The sequence below is a fragment of the Polypterus senegalus genome, chromosome 16, assembly GCF_016835505.1.
Source record: "Polypterus senegalus isolate Bchr_013 chromosome 16, ASM1683550v1, whole genome shotgun sequence".
NCBI classification, from domain to species: domain Eukaryota; kingdom Metazoa; phylum Chordata; class Cladistia; order Polypteriformes; family Polypteridae; genus Polypterus; species Polypterus senegalus.
In genome coordinates, this window is record NC_053169.1 from 90,162,309 (window position 1) to 90,183,676 (window position 21,368).

Consider the following 21,368-nt stretch of genomic DNA (forward strand, 5'->3'; position numbering starts at 1 on the left):
AGTCTGCTGATTTCTCGTCCAGGATGCACTGCCCGCTCATGTGCCCACCTCCATGTCGTCACTCGAGTCGTTGTCGTCTTTGCACAGTCCAGATGCAGCTGTGACTCACGTAGACTTTTCATTGCTCTGTGCGGTTTTGGCTGCCTTTCTATATATAATCCACAAAGACACCCGACCACGGTAGTAGTGAGGTGGGAGGGCGGTGTGCACAAAGTGCAGGAGCATCTAAGAAGACGCATGTTTGTCGCGGATGCGAATTGCTGTATGTAGCGTTTAAAACGGTTTGCTATGGTGCACGCGGTCGTGCATCGTAACCGAAAACTCGGTTTTTAAAGACTGCTCACTTCATTGTGTTTTAACCTCAGTTTGAAATGGAATGTTATAAGGATCCCATGGGATACCCCTCGCAAACCGTTTTACACGCTGCATATGGTGATTCACCTCCGCGAGAAACATGCCTCTATGAACAGTCAATGTGGCTCGGAGTAGCATGTGGCCTCTACGACAGACGAATATAAATGACGCAATTTTTTCTATGTCATCGCGTCCGAGTTGGAGGGCGTGGCTCTGCGAGTTGTCATTGTATCCAATGGTCTTGGAGTTGGTGGGCGTGGCTCCATCCTGCATTCGCCATAGGTGTCTTACTTGTCGGCGGCTTAGTGAATCCACGCCGCTTTCCATGGGTGTCTTGCCTTAGTGAATTATATATATAGATGTACAGTATGTACAGTATGTATGAGTGGAAAACATTGTTCTGCTGTTATGAACAATTTTGGATACTTATTCTATTCCCTTATTTTAGTTGTAACTTGAGTAATTGTGTTTTGTTTTTGTTTTTATTTTTTCAGCACTGGAAAATTGCACCTAAATATTTTGTTGTACAATGTCTCATTCCTACAATGACAATAAAGATTTTGATTGATTGATTGATTGATTAATATATAACATCAGTTATTCACCGACCACCAACTTTTTAATGCCCAATCACTACTCCTCCCACCTTCTCCGTTTCCAATGAAAATATAAAAATGCAGAAACGTTTTGAACGTCCCTTGTATTAAGACCCTTCAAAGTATAATCCACCATCAGTGATGACCACTTCAAAAGGGACCAGAGAGTCCAAAATGAACCAAAGACCCACCCTGGCACTGGGTGTTTAAGTAGGAGACCTGTGCAGGGAAATGAAGGGGCAAAAAGGCAAGTGCAAAGAAAAAATTTATTAGATTCACAAACTGCAATGTACAAAATATCCAGAACAGGTCAGTATTGTGGTGCAGCAGAGCCCAGCCTGGGGACAAACTAAGAGGTCCACACTCTGGACAGCTGGGCATTTATATAAAGACAAGTGATAGAAAAGTGAAACAAGCAAAGCTGTGCCATTGTACACTCATGAATACCCACAATCTCTAGCCCTGTACCCCTCAGAAGAAAGACAGTGAGGAGAGCAGAATGGAGTCGGGACTTGCCTGTAGTTCTCACGCCAAGGGACTGTTTGCCTTTCTAAAAATAGGCAGCCATTAAATATAAGACAACATGACCCCTGCTTCTATGAAACTGGCCTGCAGCTCTGACATTTTAGCGACTATGAACTTATCCTTTCACTCTCTCATATACGCAAAAGGTAACACTGGATCTGGTAGAATGGATTAGAGGCCTCAACTGTAAGGACCAGATGCCATACTTTCCTGAACTTGCCTGCTCAACCCACGCCCTGGATATACTTAAACTGGCAGTGACGTGCTGAAGTTTGTCTACATGCGTACACCCAAAAGAGCTTACGCTCACTTGCTTAATCCAAACTCACCTGCTACCTCTAAAAAAGACCCCAAACAGTCCAACACTCACCCAAACACAGCCAAATCACAGCTCAAAGGTGAAAGCACAGGCAAGAGAACCCACACCCCCAGATAATCTCACAGTGACCCTGAAAGGCTTGCACAGGCTCACACGATCCTACTACTTCCGTACATTGTGAAATACCTGCTGTCACACACGTGTGCTTGGGTCTAAGACGCAGAGTCAGGGGTTGATGAGCTGCACTAATGCCCTTTCCCCCCTCTTTTCACAGACCACCAGAAGAGAAAACAAACTAGAGCTCTACCCACTTCCGCTGCCAGCCTGTGCCCTCCTACTGACCTTATTTCCACCAAGGACCCGCCTCTTCCTGCCCACTGCCTATAAAAGACCCAACTACTTCACCTTCCAGTCAGTCTCACCCGGGCTCAGTCTCATATGACTACTTTGATTTTGCCTAATATTCTTACTACAATATGCGGGGTGGATCCACAATCCCTTTTTCTCTCTGTTTTGTCTCTCATTACGCTGCCCATACTCACCTGATGCCAGCCCTACTGTTGCACAATCACAAGACCCCCCCCCCAAAGTGCTCCATAATTATGCGTATGCCCTCTTCGGAGTTGAAGCACACTTACCACTGGAAGTTACAGATGGACCAACATAACACAGAGCCCGGGGACACCCGCACACAACACACACACCTGCCTTACACCCTGACAAACCTGGCACAAATGCCCATGCTACTGAGAGTCCACATACCAATCTGAGGGTAGCCCTGCAAAACACCTGAACACTCAGGCTGGTGGATCTTAATTTCAGAAACATTTACACCTCCGGGGATACTTAAGGAGCTTTATCCGTACGGAGGATCAAACAGGCGGAGTTAACCCTTTCCACAGTCAGCAGTTGGCCTCCACTTTCCGCTACTACTTAACCTGCATATACTGTATCTTCAACACAAATTGTCCTTGGCCGTCACTACTGATCTTCAGATATTCAGGCGCTGACAGATACCCAGTGACTACACGGGCGGCAAAGTCATCCATATGCTGGACAAGCTGCCTTTAGAGTCCCAGATGGTTGTCAGAGACGGTATCATTAAATTGCCTCCCAAGGAGGCCAGGTCTGCTTTCAGGACATATAAGCAGTGAGTCATGGAGACGGCCAAGAAGCTAGAGCAAACAGGCAGTGTCATGAAGTGCAAAAAACAGACTTCCCTAATTAAAGAATATCTAAAGTCACAAGAAAATGGCCATACTTTTTAAGTGCTATGCTAACCAGGTTGCGATTTGCTGAGACGGTGCGGATGTGCACGTGAAGTCTGCCATTTCCTCGTTATAAGGCTTTGTGCGGGGTCAGATTTAGCAGACTTTCGCTCCAGCCCGCACCCTGAATTACTGGCTCCTCCTCGGGGCAGCCGTTTCTGCCCCTTCCTTGCCATTGACCTCTCCCAGTTCTGCGCCCTGATGTCATACTGGGCTGCTGGCCTCAGAGAGGCTGCAAGCACAGTTCCGGCTGCCCCAGGTAGGCTACCAAGGACTGCAGATGATGGGCGAAAGAAACAGACATACTCTACCTCTGTGTCGATCTGCTAAATCTGCCACTTCCCTCTTGAATTTTGGATATCTCAAGCTCATTCAACACAGTGTTCCTTCCCCCATGTAAGCCCAGTCCTTCGGGTCAGTTGAGAAACTCGGCTGACAGGCTGCGACTGCAACGTGCAGAGCGAAACTTCAGTTCGTGGTAGCACTGGACAAAGCTGTGGTAGATGAAAGTAATGGGGAGTGCCAGAAGGACAATACCACTGACCACACAAACACCCCCCAGCACCCTTCCTGGCATGGTGATGGGGTACATGTCTCCATACCCAACTGTGGTCATGGAGATAATAACCCACCAGCAGGCCGCCGGGATGCTGGCATAGTCCTCATTGCTCATCTCTAGGTCCAACCCGTGCTCCAGAAGCTGAGACAGGGCGCCAAATATGGCCATAGCCACACAGATGAAGACCAGCAGCATGACCATCTCACGGTAGCAGCGCTTCAGTGTCAGCCCCAGGGTCTGCAGGCCAAGGAAGTGCCGTGCCAGCTTTATCACCCAGAAGATTCTCATCATGCGGAGCACTCGCAGGGTGACTCCAGCTCGCTGCAACTGAGAGTTTTCGCCGGTCAGCACCGACATCAGCACTGAAATGTAGTAGGGGGTGATGGCCAGCAAATCAATAATGTTCAGGGGCCGACGCACAAACTCACACTTGTCCTTGGACACAATGAAGCGTACAATGCACTCTGCCGTGAACCAACCAATGCACACTGCTTCGATCACCCTGTGGGAGAAGGTGGGAGAAAGAAAGAGACAGGAGGTCAGCATACAAATACATTCAGCCCAGTGGAGTGGACAGCAGACTCAACAGGAACAGGACCAGGACGCTTGTCGACTGCAGGACAAAGACACGGCACTCTCAGAGACCTAATGTTTGTATGACATATTAGGTTCGTTCGGGTGTAACGGCATAAGCCGTTGTTTTTCGGTTGGGTGGATCAAGGATCATGCAATACTTACTAGTAACCCTTCTGCTCTGACATTTTTCCTGCTGCATTTCAGTTGCTTCTGTGTGGGCTGGGAGGACAGCGTCACGTCTAACGTGCCAAGTCTCTCGCAAGTAAAAACGTGGTGTTGCTTTCACCAGAGGCACGGGGAATGCTGCCAAGAATCAGATGATGCCAGTGTGATATGTCACTCAGCGTAACTAGAGGGCAATTTGGAGTTCAGCATCACGCGGCTCCCCTAAGTATGTGGACGCCTCCTCAGTTCAACTCTGCGCCGCTGCTTTACAGCAAAAGAAACATTCATCAGCCATTTTTTTCTGCATTTTTTTATGTTCTTGTAGCTCTCCTTACAATAAGATTGTTTTGTTGGAAATGACGAATAACGTTTAGCCCCCCTTGACACCTGTCCTTCGTTTATTGCTTAGACACCATACGTGATTACAAACAATATTCCTCTGCTCTAACCCTAACCCTAACCCTAACCCTAATCTAACCCTAATCAACGGTCACAGTGACATTGTCATGTTTTACTTCTGGATTTCAAGTGAAACTAAATTGGGCAGCCAGCTGAAGTGGAGGTCACCCTTCAGGAAATTCAAAACTAGTGTGGCGGACGCCTCGACCGTGGAAGGACCGGCCTGGGTGGGGAGAGAGAGCTTATTCAGGGCATTATCTCCCCCGGAACGCTAGGTGGCAGCAGTGCCTCCTTGGGAATTGGGTTCTGTGGGCGCCACTGCCACCTAGCACTCTGGAGGAGATAATGCCCTGAATAAGCACTCTCTATACCCCCAATCTTTCCAGGGTCGAGACGTCCCAGCTGGGTAGGTCCACCATAAACAGAGTACTGGCCACTGAGTTCAAAGTAATTCTGAACGCTGTCATTGTTACTAAACTGTTACTAAACAGGTCACCTACTGATACTGGATGTCTCAAAATAAGTCCTTCCACGTTGACGCACGCCTGCCTCCTTCTTGGTTCAATCTCTCATTCCAAGTCTGGCCCTAAATAAGCCTATCCTCTATTAAATCTATTTTGTAACCCATCTACAGAATTCAGCCATCGTCTATCCCAGGGGCAACCAGCCCTGGATGAGGAGCTAATCCATACACGTGCCCATGCTCAGTCATTCGAGCAAAGCTGGAGTTGCCAGCGTGATGGAAACGGGATGTGCCAACGAGCCCCAAACACGATACAGCCCCAGGTTCAAATCAAAGGGTGCTTATTCAACACAATACCTTCAAAAGTTGACAAAGCACTAAGCACAAAGCACAGGTTCTCTTTCTTTCTCTCTCTCTCTTCCCAATACTCTCTTGTCTCACCACCGCACTGCTGCTCCTCCAGTCGAGAGTTGCCTTCCTTCCTCCCAGCTCCGACTTGACTGGACAAGTAAGAGTGGTCCCTTTTATTGAGGACCTGTTGGAAGCACTTCCGGGTCAGACGGACATCCAATAGTAGGGAGAGTGCCACCCTGCAGTGCCTTCTTGTGGTGCCTCCAAACCCCAGCCAGGGCTGTGTTACTAGACTGTAATTCCCAGCATACCCCACTGGTGTACAAACAGGACCTGATATCCAGATCTGCTGCCATCTAGGATCTTGAGGGATTAAATGGACCTCAGATAGAATCTTTTCCTACCCTTCCTTGTTTATTCCGGTTAGGAAAGGTGCCATACATATAACCGTTCGGGACATTTGTCTATCCTGCCTGGGTAAAGGAACTCTTCCTTTGGCTGGGATGTCCATCCATCCACTTGGCAAGGCTCGTTCATCTTTCTCTCTCAGTCAGGATGCCTTTCTGTCCCCTTGTGGCCTCCCGTGCGGGTAAGGAACCTTCTCCTCTTCTGGTAGGTATGCCCGTCCATCCCATCTGGCGCTTACACCAGTTAGTCTAACACATTGCACGGGCACTGAGAAAAACCCACAAGGACACAAACAGAACAATCCCGGGTTGGAAACCAGGACTTTGATTTGGTAAGGTAGCCTCACTAAACTGCTGCACCACTGTGCAGCCCACAAGTCCAAAAATGTCTATTTGTGAATTTCCCCTTGGGATTAATAAAGTATCTATCTATCTATCTATCTATCTATCTATCTATCTATCTATCTATCTATCTATCTATCTATCTATCTATCTATCTATCTATCTATTTGTTACCTTACCCTCCAATATGCCCAGTGATTTCAGTGAAACCACTTATCTCAGCAGACCCCAAGTTACTTCACTTCCCAGTTCAAGCGCTGGCCACCCCAGTGTAGCCGGTTTACCTCAGACCCCAGTGCGCTCATTCATTCTAATGTGTCCTCTCATCATTTTACCTTACAATCTGGACATCCATGAATAAAGTCACTTGTCAGGTCTTTAAACATACAGAAAAAAGATGGCTCCCCGAAGTCCTCATTGGCATTTCCTGCCATCAGATACAACCAGGACCTGCTATTCCCACCTTTCTCCCAACAAACAAACTCCTCATAATGCAAAAAGAGAGCTAAACACCTTTGGACATTATTCCTAGTGTGTCCGTCATTTAGTAACCTCCAGTCTGTTAATGGTATTTGCTACATAATTTTCCACTTTTTGCAGTGCACTTTTTACTTTATAAAATGTAATGCGTAAACAGCGTATGACTTTTGCACGACTTTTTCTTCTTTTGTGTGAAAAACTGGTCAGCATCCTAAGCCCATATATGAAGATGACCAGGAGCACAGACAAATGCGATCATTTTGTTGCGTTTTATAAATATGTTTATCCCCTCAGGTGCTGTGAAATAAATGAGCAGAGCCGGTTCTAGGATTTTTTGCTGCTCTAGGTGAAGTTGTAAATGGCGTCCCTGCCACTCCCTTTGCTTTGAGAGGAATCATCACTGCCAGACCTGCACATTGAGACAGGAGTGGGGACAGCAAAGTATTTAGGACCTCAAATTCACAGTTTGAGAATGTCAAATTATAGCAACAGCTGTCTAAGAAAAACAGGCTCTTGATGGGTGCCACTTTAGAAAATAGGTAGGAGTTGGGCTGTATTAGTAGTCTTAATTTGCTGTTTTTAGTACTAGGGTGTTGTACCGTGTTAGCCATTATGGATGTAGTGAGGTGTTAAGCAAAATGACACCTTTTGCTAAGTTTTAACACAAGTTTTAATGTTTGTCCATTTGGGAGATTATACTAGTTTGGGTTAAATCCACTTTTAGCAATTCACTCAAGAGCAACAGTCCTGTTTGATCGGTTCATTTTATTTCACTACGTCTGTCTCCCCTATGCCACAGTTTGAAGATTATTATTATTGGTATCATCATCATTGCTGTTGGTGTTGGACTGTGTAGGTCGTCAGATGTTAAGACCGAACATCGCGAGTATGCGAAAATCATCATCCTTCTATATAAAAGCGGTTGGGATTGTCCTTCTGTCCCGTGAGTGCTACGCAGAGTTTCACACACGCCCCGTCCATTTTGCAATGCACGATGGGATCTGTAGTTTCGTTTTTCCAGGTAAAAGATGATTTTCTACTCCAGACTGTGCGATATCTTCTTCTTCTTCTTTCTTACTATATAAAAGCGGTCGGGATTGTCTTTCCGTCCCGTGAGTGGAAAGCGTAGCGGTATTCCGCTTATCACAGACTTACTTCTTGCAGCTTGCGGTACGAAGCGACATGATGTGAGCAGAGTTCTGGTGCTCCCATCGTTCCCTTGCTTTTGTGCACGATGCGCTGGAAAAATAGACAAAATTATGTCTCTGGAAATAATTAATGTTGATGGAGTACAAATGCCTCACCACGTAGTAAATATCAGGGGGGTTCAAAAGGGCGACCTCAATATAGAAAAAAAAGTTTAAATTTCATCCCAAAAATAACAGAAACTACGAGTATTAAAGTAATACCGCCCAAATGCAATATAACCAAATTAATGAGTTTGTATAAAATACCAAATTGATCTACATATTGAATTGCCTTAAGAAGTGGTCAACTTAAAAGGCGGGTCAGCCTAGTAATATAAAACAATCGGACATTCGCTTTGTGTCCGAGTGTTCGTAGGTCTGCATTATTTAAAAAAAACTGTCGCGTCGCTCAGGGCCGTTTCTGCGCAACAGATTGTGCTGTGCATACTGCAGACATTCCAGGCGCTGCTGAGGCGCACAGTATAAACATTTCAAAGTGTTCCGGTCCGGACAAATTTCTCTAAACAAAATAAAAGAGAGGATTTTCTACACAGGGGTTCAGTAATGCGCCCTGACCACTAGAGGGCGCCATAGACGCTTGTTTAGACCTCATATGCCCAGAAACGGCTTTGTGTTCACATTGCTCAATTCTTTTACTCAGATCGGATTTTCCTAACTTGACCGTTGGCATTCATAAGTTCACGTGAGCGGAAAGCGAATGTTTCACTACTCCGAAACGTGACGCATGCGCACATTGATATACTTGCGCACGAGTCATTAGCATCACCAACAACAAAAAAAACGTCCTAATTGTGAGACAACTCGTGGTATTAAATGAATGCGCTAACAGATATGTGAATTTTGCTCTAGAGGACGGCAAACAGTTCACCGGCTGTACATAATCAAATTGAAAAGGCAAAAAGAAAAGCCAGACGGGCAGCTTTTACTGTTTTCTGGCACTGCTGCACCAGGACACGTGTGGGTACATGAAAGGAGCCATCAATGAAGTTGTCACATCTGTAGCTCTCCTGCAATGTCTGCTGTGGACGGCAGAGCTCAGCCCATGCGTACAGGCAAATAAATCACGTGAATTCCGTTCTGACTGTTCTCATTCACGTCTCGTGGACACGAATCGGATATGACCACAAATGAAAGTGACTCAGATCCGATTTGAGTGTCCACACGGCCCTGGAAACATCAGATTTGTGTCACATTAAGGCAAAACATGGCATCTGAATCACTTCAGCCTGGTAATGGGAATGTATTCTTTTTACAACCCTGACCTGAGCTACTGATGATTCGCGGTAGGAACACTGTCCGCTATGTCACCTGATCACACCTTTTCAAAATATCAGACAAGTGGACTAAAGCTAAACTGACACTTTTTAAAATAGGTTTCTGGTACTGGATTGTACTCAGCGCACCTTTTTCTACTTGGTTGCGCAGTTGATCTCTGCAAAGGAGTGGCAGATCAGTAAAGTGTGCTGCTCGCCTTACACCCAGCGCTCCTGGAATAAAAAATAATGCAGGTACATCCATTTAAATATGTATTAGGTTATTTATTGTGTTAAAAGGTGATCGGACTTCATAACACACGTTAGTTGTTAGTTTGAACATATAAATATGAGCATATTTCACCAATCCTTCGGTCACTTCATTGGCTCCCTATTCACCTCCATATTGAGTACAAACTCATCAGTGTATTCATGGAAATGCTCCACAATACCTTAAGGAACTTCTTATATTACAATCCACTACAAGAAACCTTCGTCTTGTAAACACCTATGGCCTTCACCCCCCATAGACATAGAGTTAATAGACACCGCATGACCAGCAGCATCATATTGCCATATTGCGAGTGGGGTGGAGTGAAGTAGTGGATAAAGATGCCTGACGCACGTGCTGCTTGGGATTGTACAAAGCGCTGTACGCTAAAAACCAGATCCCAGGGGGTTAAATTTCATAGGTAAGGCTGAACAACTGTTTTGGTTATATTTGGCCATTAGAAAATCCCGTTTTATAATCTTAGCACTCAGGGTCACCTTACAATAAAATTAAACAGCATTAGTAAAATGAAAACAAGAGAATGATAAATCAAAAAGCAATAATTAGCAAACAAACAAAGATAACTGGCAGTAACCATGCAAAATTCACAATTGGTATGCCAGTTTGAAAAGATAAGTTTTGAGGGCAGTTTTAAAATGACTTATTGAATCGAGCTGACGGATATGAGCCAGAAGAGTTCCCGAGTCGAGGAGCACAATGAGAGACGCTCGAGCTCCCATAGCACTGAGTCTGATGTGTGGTACAGAAAGTCGAGCTGAAGATGAGGATCTGAGTGAGTGAGAGGAGTGTCAGTCTGGAGGAGATCAGTGAGGTTGTGGAGAGCTTTAAATGTTCAGAGCGGTATTTAGTATTGTATTCTGTAGTTAACAGGGAGCCAGTGAAGTGAAGAGAGAATCGGTGTGATATGTTCAGTGGATTTAGAACAGCAGGTTATTATCCTGGCAGCAAAATTTTGAATAAGTTGTAAGCGATGGATGCATTTTTGTGGGATGCCAGATAGAATAGCATTACAGTAATCTATACGTGAGGTGACTCGGGCATTAACCAATACTTTAGTGTTGCGCAAGAACAGAACGAAGTCTAGAAATGTTTTGGAGATGGAAGAAGGCAGTCTGAGAAATGTTACTTATATGGGAGGAATTATTTAATAATAATAATAATAATTATTATTATTATTATTTAATAATTGCCATTATTAGTGTATAAATGGATATAATTAATTGCATTTAAACGATTCGCCAAAATCAGTTGTATGTAAACGATACTGTTTTAAACGTTATTGTTTTTTCATCAGAAAACCGGGTTTCCACGTCTGCCTGTATTAGTTTAAATGGCACTTTTGCCACTCGCAGTAAGGCTGACGCGCTGACGTATCGTGGCGACTGGGGAACACAGTGAATGTGGCGTCTATCTCTATATGTCTATGCCCCCATGACCAAACCATACAATGTGTGACCGAACCTTTGCAGTTGCTGCTCCACGTCTCTGGAATGCCACACCAGAGAACCTGAGAACACAGCAGATTGTGGGCTGTTTTAAAAAACAGTTAAAGACTTTTCTATTTAGGAAAACATTTTAACAAAATTGCCTCTAATTATTGTTTTATCTTTGTTTTTATCTTGTTGTGTCTTTGTTTAATTTTTTTATGTAGCACTTTGAGGTTAACAACAAATCTAAAGTGCCTTGTAAATAAAATGAATTATTACTATTATTATTAGTTACTTTTAACGTGTTACCCCTGAAATTGCTCCGGAGATTATGTTGCTCAGTTTAGCACTGTATGTTCAGCTCACCAATATAAATTGAGTGATTTTTGAAAAATTGAGACTGATTATTTTAGCCAGGAGAAGGAATAATGCAATCACATGACGTGATTTATCTCAGGAGATTATCTTTGTGGATGCTTTCTACCCAGTGCCAGTGATGGGTTATTTTGCACCCTATTGTTAGGGTTAGGATTAGGGATTATGATCTGCACCCAAAGAGGATGCCTAATTCTACTTATGGCTGCTGAAAGTTTGTGCAAAGCCAACACATGCGCAGACAAACAGAGTACAATGCCCCCGCACAGACCAGACAACCAAATCTTTAGGTGTAACCTGGTTAAGCGTTTACAGGTCCAAATAACCGGGTTTCTTGTGAAGAAATCTACGTGAGTTAATCAGGGTTATCAGAGAGCAATGCCAATTTCTCTAACAGGAAAAAGAGAGGTTTTATGGCATTTTAGAAACCACATTTCTGTAAATAACCGGTTTATTAAAGCGCACGTCAATGCACTAACTAACTAACTAACTTTAAGTACCGGTTCACCCTCCCTTTTTCATTTAGAAGGCCAATTCTCCTTCTAGGTTCTGTTGCCTCCCCTCTTGCTTATTCCTGAATTTGTTTATGTTGCGTCCTGCTCAGACCTTGGTGGCCACCATGTCCAAGAACATTCTCCTTACTCCTTAATGCAGGTAATTCTTATCATTTTACCCTAAGTCTCTTCAAAGAAAAGCTGGACATTTCCCAGTCGAAATCCCCGTTCCGATGTGCTGTCTCTACCTAAACCTTTTGAATTTGTCTAGGAACTGCTTTGACTTACTGTGTCAGAACCGCTAAATGGCTGCTTTACACTAATGCTAACAATCACTCACTTTTAGGGCTCGATTAGTATCCTATATGGATGAGAAAAAGAAACACAATTCCCATTTCTGGACTGACTGACAATTCACACTTCAATTTGGAAATAACAATAAACAAACAAGAAAAATTGGAAACAGAACAGTACAGTGACAAAACCAACAGCAAAACGCCAACAACTGTGAACATTAATGGCACTCGGCTTACAGTTCTTCAGTCATCTTTTGTGCTCGGGGCATTCCTAGGGCACTGTCTGTGGGTTAATGTGAAGGGAGAAGGCAGGCCAAAGTTGAATCTGGTGGGCATTTCTCGAGACGCTTGTGTGGCTTGCTGTATGATCAGTCATGTAGGAAGTGTGAGGAGCGGGCCTCTGACTCTAAAGCTGGCAGCATGGAGCCCGTCCCTCACTGTTCCATCACTGATGATTGCATCGTGTCTGCCCAAGGGTTCAGCAGATCTGAAATCACAGGATGGTCCTGCTCTGGTGTGGCCATTTGCAGGCAACCAGATCTTTGGCGGTTATCTGCCCTAATGGTCTGCTGAACCTTCTAAAATCGGGAATTTTTATTGAAACCCCAAATAATATCAGCCTTCTATTGTCATGTCTGTCTTCACTGTAGCCACTTATAATGGACAATAGGTATAAGGATTTTTATGTTTTTCTTTCATTATTATTATTATATTGTTATACTAGTGGACAACCCACCATAGCATACGGCGGTGTAAGAATAGGAATGCAAAACGGTAAGAAAGGAATTCAGAAATCAAGAAGAAAGAAATACTTCTTGAAAGACGTAGTTGTGAATAGGTGTTTTGCTGCACACGACAGATAATGAGTCGAAAGATCTAATCTCGGAAAGAGCTTGAATTTCATTGATAGTACTCCTGACTTGTTGTGATAACTTGACTTGTGTTGGAAAGAATAACAGGAAGAACGTCTCCAAATCTGTCCTAATGTGATGTAACGAAATCTACTGTCCTATGTCGTAGTGAGAGTGCATTGCCTTCGTCAACCGTTTGTGTCAAGAAATAACCCACTGATAGGAACAGGCAGTTGCCGGATCCTGGAATACAGATGACGTTGTACAAAAACCCGTCGGCAGAGAAGATACTATCGTTCATTTTATAACAAAGGCTTAGGAAACGAGCGTCGCAGTATATCGAAAATAGCAAGGAGTGAAACCAACGGCAATGGTCGAGAGAGTATCTTCCTGTAGCAGGCTATGGAAAAGACTCCCAGGCACAGACATGGCCAAAGTTAAAGGTCACGCGGTCAGGCTAGATATCGGGCGGTGACGTGACACCAATGGGGTCATGAGAGAGGAGCGGGGAAAGCGGTAGTCCGAAGGTGGAATAGAACTCGAGAAAAGCGGTGTGGGGGTGTATGGGAGGCCACAGGCAGTGTGGGGAAGGGTTTGGAAGAGGACGAATAGGAATCGAGAAATGCCACGTGGGCTGCTGTGGGCAGGCCCGGGTTTGAATAGGAAGCAGGTTGAACCAGAAGAGAAATATATATATATATATATATATATATATAAAAAATGGGTTGGAGATGGTGGCACTGACCAGAAAGCAGTAGACAGAGCTGGAGGTGGCAGAGTTAAAGATGCTAAGATTTGGGTGTGATGAGGATGGACAGGATTAGAAATGAGGACATTAGAGGGTCAGCTCAGGTAGGAAGGTTTAGAGACTGAAGTCTGAGAAGCAAGATTGCGTTGGTTTGGACATGTGCAGACGGGAAATGCTGAGTACAACGAGAGAAGGGTGCTAAGGATAGAGCTGTGAGTCAAGAGGAACAGAGTAAGGTCTAAGAGAAGGTTTATGGATGTGCAGAGAGGGGGCATGCAGGTGATGGGGGTGACAGAACAAGATATAGAGGATAGGAAGATATAGAAGAAGATGATCTGCTGTGGTGACCCCTAACAGAAGCAGCCGAAAGAAGAAGAAGATTATATTGTATGCACAGTTTTGGCTCTTGCACGTGTGAAATACTTTCTTTATGTTCTACTTTGCAACCATAAAAAGAGAATTTGTATTCTACTATTTCTTACATCCCCGTGACCCTGTGTTAGGATATAGCGGGTAATGACTGACTGACTGACTGACTATTTATTACATCGCACCTTTCAAATCATAACTAGCTAGCTACCTACCCGACTATGTTGAATGAAAATGTTCCAAGTCTTTGGATCGTCTGAACACGAATCTTTACTTCTTTTAAACTAAGGGTTAATAATTCCACTAATCAGTTTACCAGAGGGGTTCACACAAAATATACAATATTTATATAAGAAAAAATTTTCTGGGAGTCTGGATCCCTGCTCCATGTTGAGCCTTGACGAAGCCGCCGTGGTTCATAGCAATGCTGATTTAATCTGAGATGAAGAGACAGAAACAAAAGCAGCAGTGAATCGGGACTAAAGTAGCAGAGTGAGGGCTACTGCATTATTAATCACATGGCGCTGAGAGTTTGAGAGTGCGTGAGGAGAGCTGTCTATCTTTAAGCACCTTTCCATTTTTCTCCCAAGTGCCCTGTCGCCAGGACCCCAGCTCAGCTGCTTGTCACTTGTTCATTACCTACCTGGGACGTTTTCAAGCGGATTGTCTGTATCTCTGTCCACTGAAATGAGGAAATTTGCATCCTGTGTCTAAAGCCTGGCATTCCCAGAATTGTCCTTGCATTCACCAATTCCTTCTTCTCACATGCTGCTTGACGTTTTCCAGGGAAACCAAAGAGATTTTGATCTGAGAATTTAATTCATGAATGAACAAGAGCAAGTAATTTGCCAGGAAATGGATAATTTGTCTCACACAGCAAAAAGGGACACAAACCCAAGGGGGCTTAACTGGGTTTCCTTAATGGTGATAATATAGTTAAAGCAATCATGGCAGCCACAAGTGATTCCATAACTGGAGGTCAGTTAAGCGAATAGACCACTCCAGGATTCAGAGCTTTTTAAAACCGATTGCTTTTGGCCGACAGTTGTTACAAAACCCAACAGCTGCCACCTCTCCGAAACGCTAACATTCAACAGTGCAGAATGGAACCAAGCAGAACAGAATGGCGTGACTTCAAGTCGTGTCAAATGAAATCAAAGCTGAATCCAATTGGGGCCAAGACATCTGGAAAGAAATGAGCCAAATAAAGAAAAATAGGCAGGGCAGGGTAGGGTAGGGTAGGGGGGCTCAACCCAAAACTGAGGGAACGTGGAGTCAAATTAGTGGCACGCAGCAGAACCGAGCCAGAAAAAAAAAAAAAAAGGGCCGAAATGAAGTAAAGCAGATGGACACGCAAATGAATAGATGTTCCAAGTTACTGCACAGCTGGTAGGAGTCATCCAAACAGGGATTTTTATCTCACAGCTGGCTTGTGAATAATCCCCAGAAAAAAAAAGAAAAAGAAAAAGACAAAAACGGAGTCCAATCCTACAAAAAGAATGAAGAATACCAAACTCATTTCACTTGCAGCCCACCTCAGCCATCACGGATACAAGTGGTCATAAAAATAAACTGATTATGACGGCAAACATTTCGATTCTAAAAACTGATCCACCTGATTGTACCGATTTATAATGTAGCATAGGCTGTGTAGGTGAGGGGTGGACGAGGGGGCGGTGGGAGGGGGCATCTGCTTAAAATAATAGTCCTGAGGATGACCCTTCCCCGAGAGGAAAATGAATTGTGAGGCACTATTAATGTGAAATCAGAATTTTAAAAATGTCTCTATATACTTCATGTTCTCATAGGCTGTCAGAAGTATAAGGGACACAAAATTAGATCAAAAACACACACAGAACGGCACGAGGGCACAGCTGGGGCCATGTTCAGGATAGGTCTACAAGTCCCGTTGCAAGCCAGCAGATGAAGTTCTGCTCTACAAGGAAATTATCCATGGGCACCACATTATGAAAATCACCGGTGGAAGATGATTAACAGGGTGAAATGATGGCACAGCATTAGTACTGCTGCCTCACAGTAAAGGGACCCCGGGTTCACATCCCAGGTCCTCCCTGTATGGAGTCTGCAAGTTCATCCCGTGTCTGCGTGGATCTCCTCCCACCGATCAAAGATGTGCAAGTTAGGTGAACTGGCGATGCTAAACTGGCCCTGGTGTGTGTTTGGTGTGTGTGTGTACGACCTGTGATGGACTGGCACCCTGTCCAGGGTGTGTTCCTCTGTTGTGCCCTATGCTAGTTGGGATAGGCTCCAGCACCCCCCACATCCCGAAGCCTGGCCTGGATTGGGCAGTTAAGAAAAGGATTCGACTAGGGGACTATTGTTACAGTCACTAGGTGGCACCCTGAGGCTGGTAAGAATACGCAAGTCCTGCCATTTTAATTTCACTCCATGTTGAAGGATGAAGAGGAGTTTGTGACTGCCATAAGGCGCGATGGTGACATTGCCCCAGAAAACTGCAGAGCAATTTCATATCCAAAATGTTATTCTGTGATGACTTGAACGTAATCTCCAGCTGTATTTTAAATGGTCACCCACTGCTAGTGACTTAAAGTCTAGAATTGGGACGAGGACTCCAATACCTGGTAGGCAGGATGAACAGAATTACTTATGAGAGGGACTTGGTGGTGAGGAGGGCTTCCCATTAGGTGATTAACTTTTAAGGTAAGCAAGTGATAAGATAACCTGTCCCAGAAGAAAAACATTGACATATCTGTTTGTTTGTTTGTTTGATACGTAATGGTTAATTCATAAATGTACCCTTTAAATGAATTCATTCATTCATTCATAACGAAATTAATCCATTTTAAAATCTATTTTGTAATTGTTTTCACATAGGGTGACAGATCGTGGTGCTCCTTGGTGCTCCCTCTCGATCTATACTGTACATACCACATATATACACATTAACATGATGATGAACTTAAAATTTTATACTGTGTACTTAATTCTACAAATGAAGTTGTAGTTGTTTTCTTAATGAATGATCCTTTACAACAGAATATGGCGCACCTGGGATACTACACCCTTTATAGAGTGTATACGTACATATATATACACAATATACATACATAATATATATATATATATATACACAAATATATAATATATACACATATATATATATATACACAAATATATATATATATACACATATACAAACACTATATATATGTGTGTGTATACATACTATATATATATATACAGTATATGCACACACATGTGTGTGTGTATATATATATGTATGTGTATATATACACAACATATATATATATATACACATATACACATATATACAAATATATACGCACACACACACATATATACAAATATATACTTATACACACACATATATACAAATATATACGCACACACACATATATATAAATATACGCACACACACACATATATATAAATATACGCACACACACATATATATAGTATATATATACACACACTCTATACAGGGTGATATTTAGTATCCCAGGCGAGCCATATTATATTTATTTATCGCATACTGTATATATCGTTTACCTTATCACTGCATGCTCCTAACCTAACCTCCTCCTCCTCTTTTTCCTTATTGGTAATTATTTCAAAGTACGCTGGGCTCCTAAGCGAAAAATTCGCTTAAAAATAATTATTTAAAACTGAAATTAAAATTCTTTTTGATGAATATAAAACGTGTATGCAAATTGTTCAAGTTTGGGGTCCCAGCAGTGTCCAAGCCTACACTTCGTTCAGATCGGGCAGCGCGTTTTCTAATATTCTGTTTGGCGTTACAACTGATGTGGGGGCAACCAAAGAACTCCCGAGAGCCTTCAGCTGGGATCCCCTCGGCTTGGAGACGCACCGACCTCAACAAACGCAGGATCCCGCAGACAGGAGCGGTCAGGCATTCTAGACGCGCACGCCTGTTGCTCGTACGGTTCGTTGGCTTTAGCGTTGTTGTAAAGCCCGTTCTTTTGGACACATTGTGACTCTTGAGTGCAACGTACAATAAAGAACGCGCGCGCACACACACACACACACACGCTTAGACCCGCTTAGACGACACGCAGGACGGACACCGTGATCACAAGTTGACACTGTAAAAATAAAGTAAGAAAGAAATAAATACCCGGATGGATCCCCAAATTTGTCGCTATACCTGTGCTCCTCTACGCTGTTGTTCTCGGCCGTTTTCCAGTCCGGCAGAGTGCTGGCGCACAAAACTACCATGGACACGATGACAAAGATGACGGACACTGAGGCGAGGATCTGCGCGGCCACTGAGGACGTGGGCTCCTCGAAAGTCCTCCGCATTCTCTCCAGCCACTTGCCGCTGCCCCGAGTGTCCAGCTCGTTTGGCCGCAACTCAGCGTCCTCCTCGGAGAAGTAGGTGTAGGTTTCGGACATCCTGTCGTCCAGACGCCGCTGGCAGCAGTACTCGAGCTGCGAGCTCTCCAGTCCCCAGTAGATCATCTCGTTATAGAATGACAGCTCGCACATTTGCGGGACGAAGCGTAGCTTGCCGTACTTCACGTAGAGCATGATGCAGCCGAAAGCCCCCGAGTGTCTGTCGAAGAAGTATTCGTTCCGCTCACGATCGTAGTCGTCGCACACTTCCAGCACCTCCTGCTCGGACGCGCAGCTATGGAGCCGACTCACCCTCCGCAGCGGGAAGTTCTTGATCACGTCTTCTGGGAAGGCATACTTGGTGCCACCTACATTTAGGATGCAAGTGCCGCTTCCAAACTTCATCTTTAGGACACGGCATTCACCAGCTGGACTGGTGGACGTCGGGCGTGGCTCTGTGCCCCCTTCCCTTTGTCCCCGAGTGCGAGGCACAAACCCGGGGGGTTCATCGTCCAGGTGCTCCCGCGGGTACCGTGATGGGAAGCGAAGGCTCCTTTCTGGCTGCAGCAGCTCAGTCTCTTCTCCGCTCCCCAGCAGCGCTCTATCTGGAAGGAGAGCTGAATGATGTCATGATCAGACACACCTCCCGGTTCACATCTGCAGGCGGCAGAACCGAAACATTCGGCGACCGAAGCTCCCCTGGCATCCACAGTGCGAACCCCGCTACTCCAGGTTTCTTCCGATGTATAGTCCCGCGCACCACGGTCCTCCTACTTCGAGGTTTTGTAGATATGGCTCTTGCCAGTCTGCGCACTCTGCTGCCCGGGTTGGAAAAAAAAATTGATGCTTTATTTTCTAGGTTTTGGAATTTGAGCTCAGTGGACCTTAATGTATCCGCTTCAGGTGGCAGGCAGTGAAAACGGAGAAATCTGTCCTCGGCGGTCTCTTCTCCTCAGTTGGGCGAGCCTGTTACTTTACAATAGTCGGTCTTGTGCCCTGCGTACTTCACTCCTTAGCATGAGACCATCTATAGGATCTGGCCAGTCTATGCCCTGTGCCTTTTGACTTTGCCAGCATGGGGCTTTCTGTTCCCCGTATGTCATGTGCATCTCGCACACCTTGATCCTTCCACCTTAGATTTATCAAGCCACCTCCTCCTAATCGTCCACCTCTGCGCTCTGTGCCAGCTCCACCCAGATTTTACTGCCATACCTCGATGTACGAGTAACTTAACTGATTTTCCAGTTCTCAACCTTTGCATTCCCAGATCTCAGCGTTCAGAGTCCTGCAAAGCTTGTTTCTCAGTCTAGCGCCCTAAATCCAAGATTTTCCATCTGTACATTTTGTGCGTCTAAATGTGCAGTCTCATTATTGATCTCCGCCTCTTTTAGGGCATGGGAAGTCATATACAGTATATGTACCGTAAGTGTTTTTAATGTACGTCTCACACCCCGAATGTGGCCTCCTCCGCACTTTACGCCCTAATTCAGTAGGTAGTCTCTATAGTTACACCAGTCGATGTGTGATAAATGCACGGTAGTTTTAATCAAGGTGTCATCTTTTATTTGATCGCTGCGTGGTGATTTATATCACTGGTGTCAAAAGCCTCATTTGAATTCTTATAACTCGCTTTCTGGTTGCAATTAAAAACGTGTTTAAGACCCGCTCCGTGCTGCTCTTTTCCCCGGGAGACAGAGGGAGGGAGTCTCCGTGCATGTTTAATCAATCATGTGAAAATAATGAAGATAATTTGAGAAATGAAGCGGAAATCCGTGATAACCCTCATCACCCCCACCGGAAAAAAAACACCGCCAACCTACTCCGAAATCTGCGACTCGGAGCCATTCGTGAGCATCAAGTACACAAGAAAGCGCCGCCACAAGGGGGCGCACATTGTCAGATAAAACTGATAACGTATTTAAATCAAATGTCTGATGTTACGCGTTCACACATTTCCATGGAATTTTTTTTTAGCAAGGCATTACACGAGGCTTTCCAGAACTGCGTGTTTCATTAATGCGGAGTCTGGTGCCCGTAGCCTGCATTACTGAAGGGAGATCCCCTTTCAGAAATTATCTCTTTTAGGAATAAATCTGACTCCAACTGAAGATGCTAAAACAGTGCACACGACAGCCCATCTATTTGAATATTCATTAGAAAAAAACAAAATCTAGACTTGCGCAAATCAAGTCCAGTTAAGCGCAAGGGTCCAATTTACTTCTAGCGATCGGACTAGCAGGAATGGAAATCTCCCACCTGCTGCAGCCCATTAGGACCATATATGAACCCTCGCATATTTTGCCAATATGGAGAATAACATAAAACAAGCACACTTTGCACATCAACAGTAAACACATCCTCTGGGTCGTTACATGGGCAGAGTTTGACATTTAGGCTGAGGTGGTGAAAAGTGGACGAAGCGTAAAACATAACTGTTCACAACCGTACTGTTACATATTTCTGTTTCCATCATACCACAAATCATAAATTGTTGGTAAGACATTACAATAAAACTCACATTTCAAAATAACATGCTTAAAGCTGTAACATTATAAAAAACGAACGTACACGAATTCCGTTTACGCCATTGAAATGACAGTGGACGTGTTTTTGGTGTGTCTGCTTACTGCGCCTGTGGCAAAAATAAACAGTTTCCGATTTTTAAACAAGTTAGTAAACGTACTGTAAGCATAACGTGATTTTAACGTGTTATAGGATTGAAAGACATGCGTGTTAGGTGGGTTCGAGACCCCTGTTGTGTGTCTGTGTGGCCACCCTCTGGACTGGCGTCCTGTCCTGGGATTGTTACCCGATACTAGTTAGGCTGCAGCTCCCCTGCGTTGCTGCTCTGGATAAGTGGGTTTATTAAATGGATGGATTAATGGCAAATTGGAG

The 21,368-nt window shown here is 44.4% G+C and overlaps 1 protein-coding gene across 2 annotated transcripts; it reads right to left on the bottom strand.

The window, feature by feature from the left end:
* Positions 1–1,198: 1,198 nt before the first annotated feature.
* kcng3 (potassium voltage-gated channel, subfamily G, member 3) lies at positions 1,199–20,185 on the bottom strand. 2 transcript variants are annotated; one of them, XM_039738296.1, is made up of 2 exons: positions 18,286–20,185; positions 1,199–4,123 (listed from the first exon to the last, which is right to left on the bottom strand). In XM_039738296.1, the coding sequence occupies exons 1-2, from the start codon at positions 18,876–18,878 to the stop codon at positions 3,478–3,480; spliced, it is 1,239 nt and encodes a 412-aa protein (XP_039594230.1). In that variant the 5' UTR covers positions 18,879–20,185; the 3' UTR covers positions 1,199–3,477. The 2 variants fall into 2 exon arrangements, with proteins under 2 accessions (XP_039594230.1, XP_039594229.1); XM_039738295.1 differs by having other exon boundaries at positions 18,256–20,185.
* Positions 20,186–21,368: the final 1,183 nt, after the last annotated feature.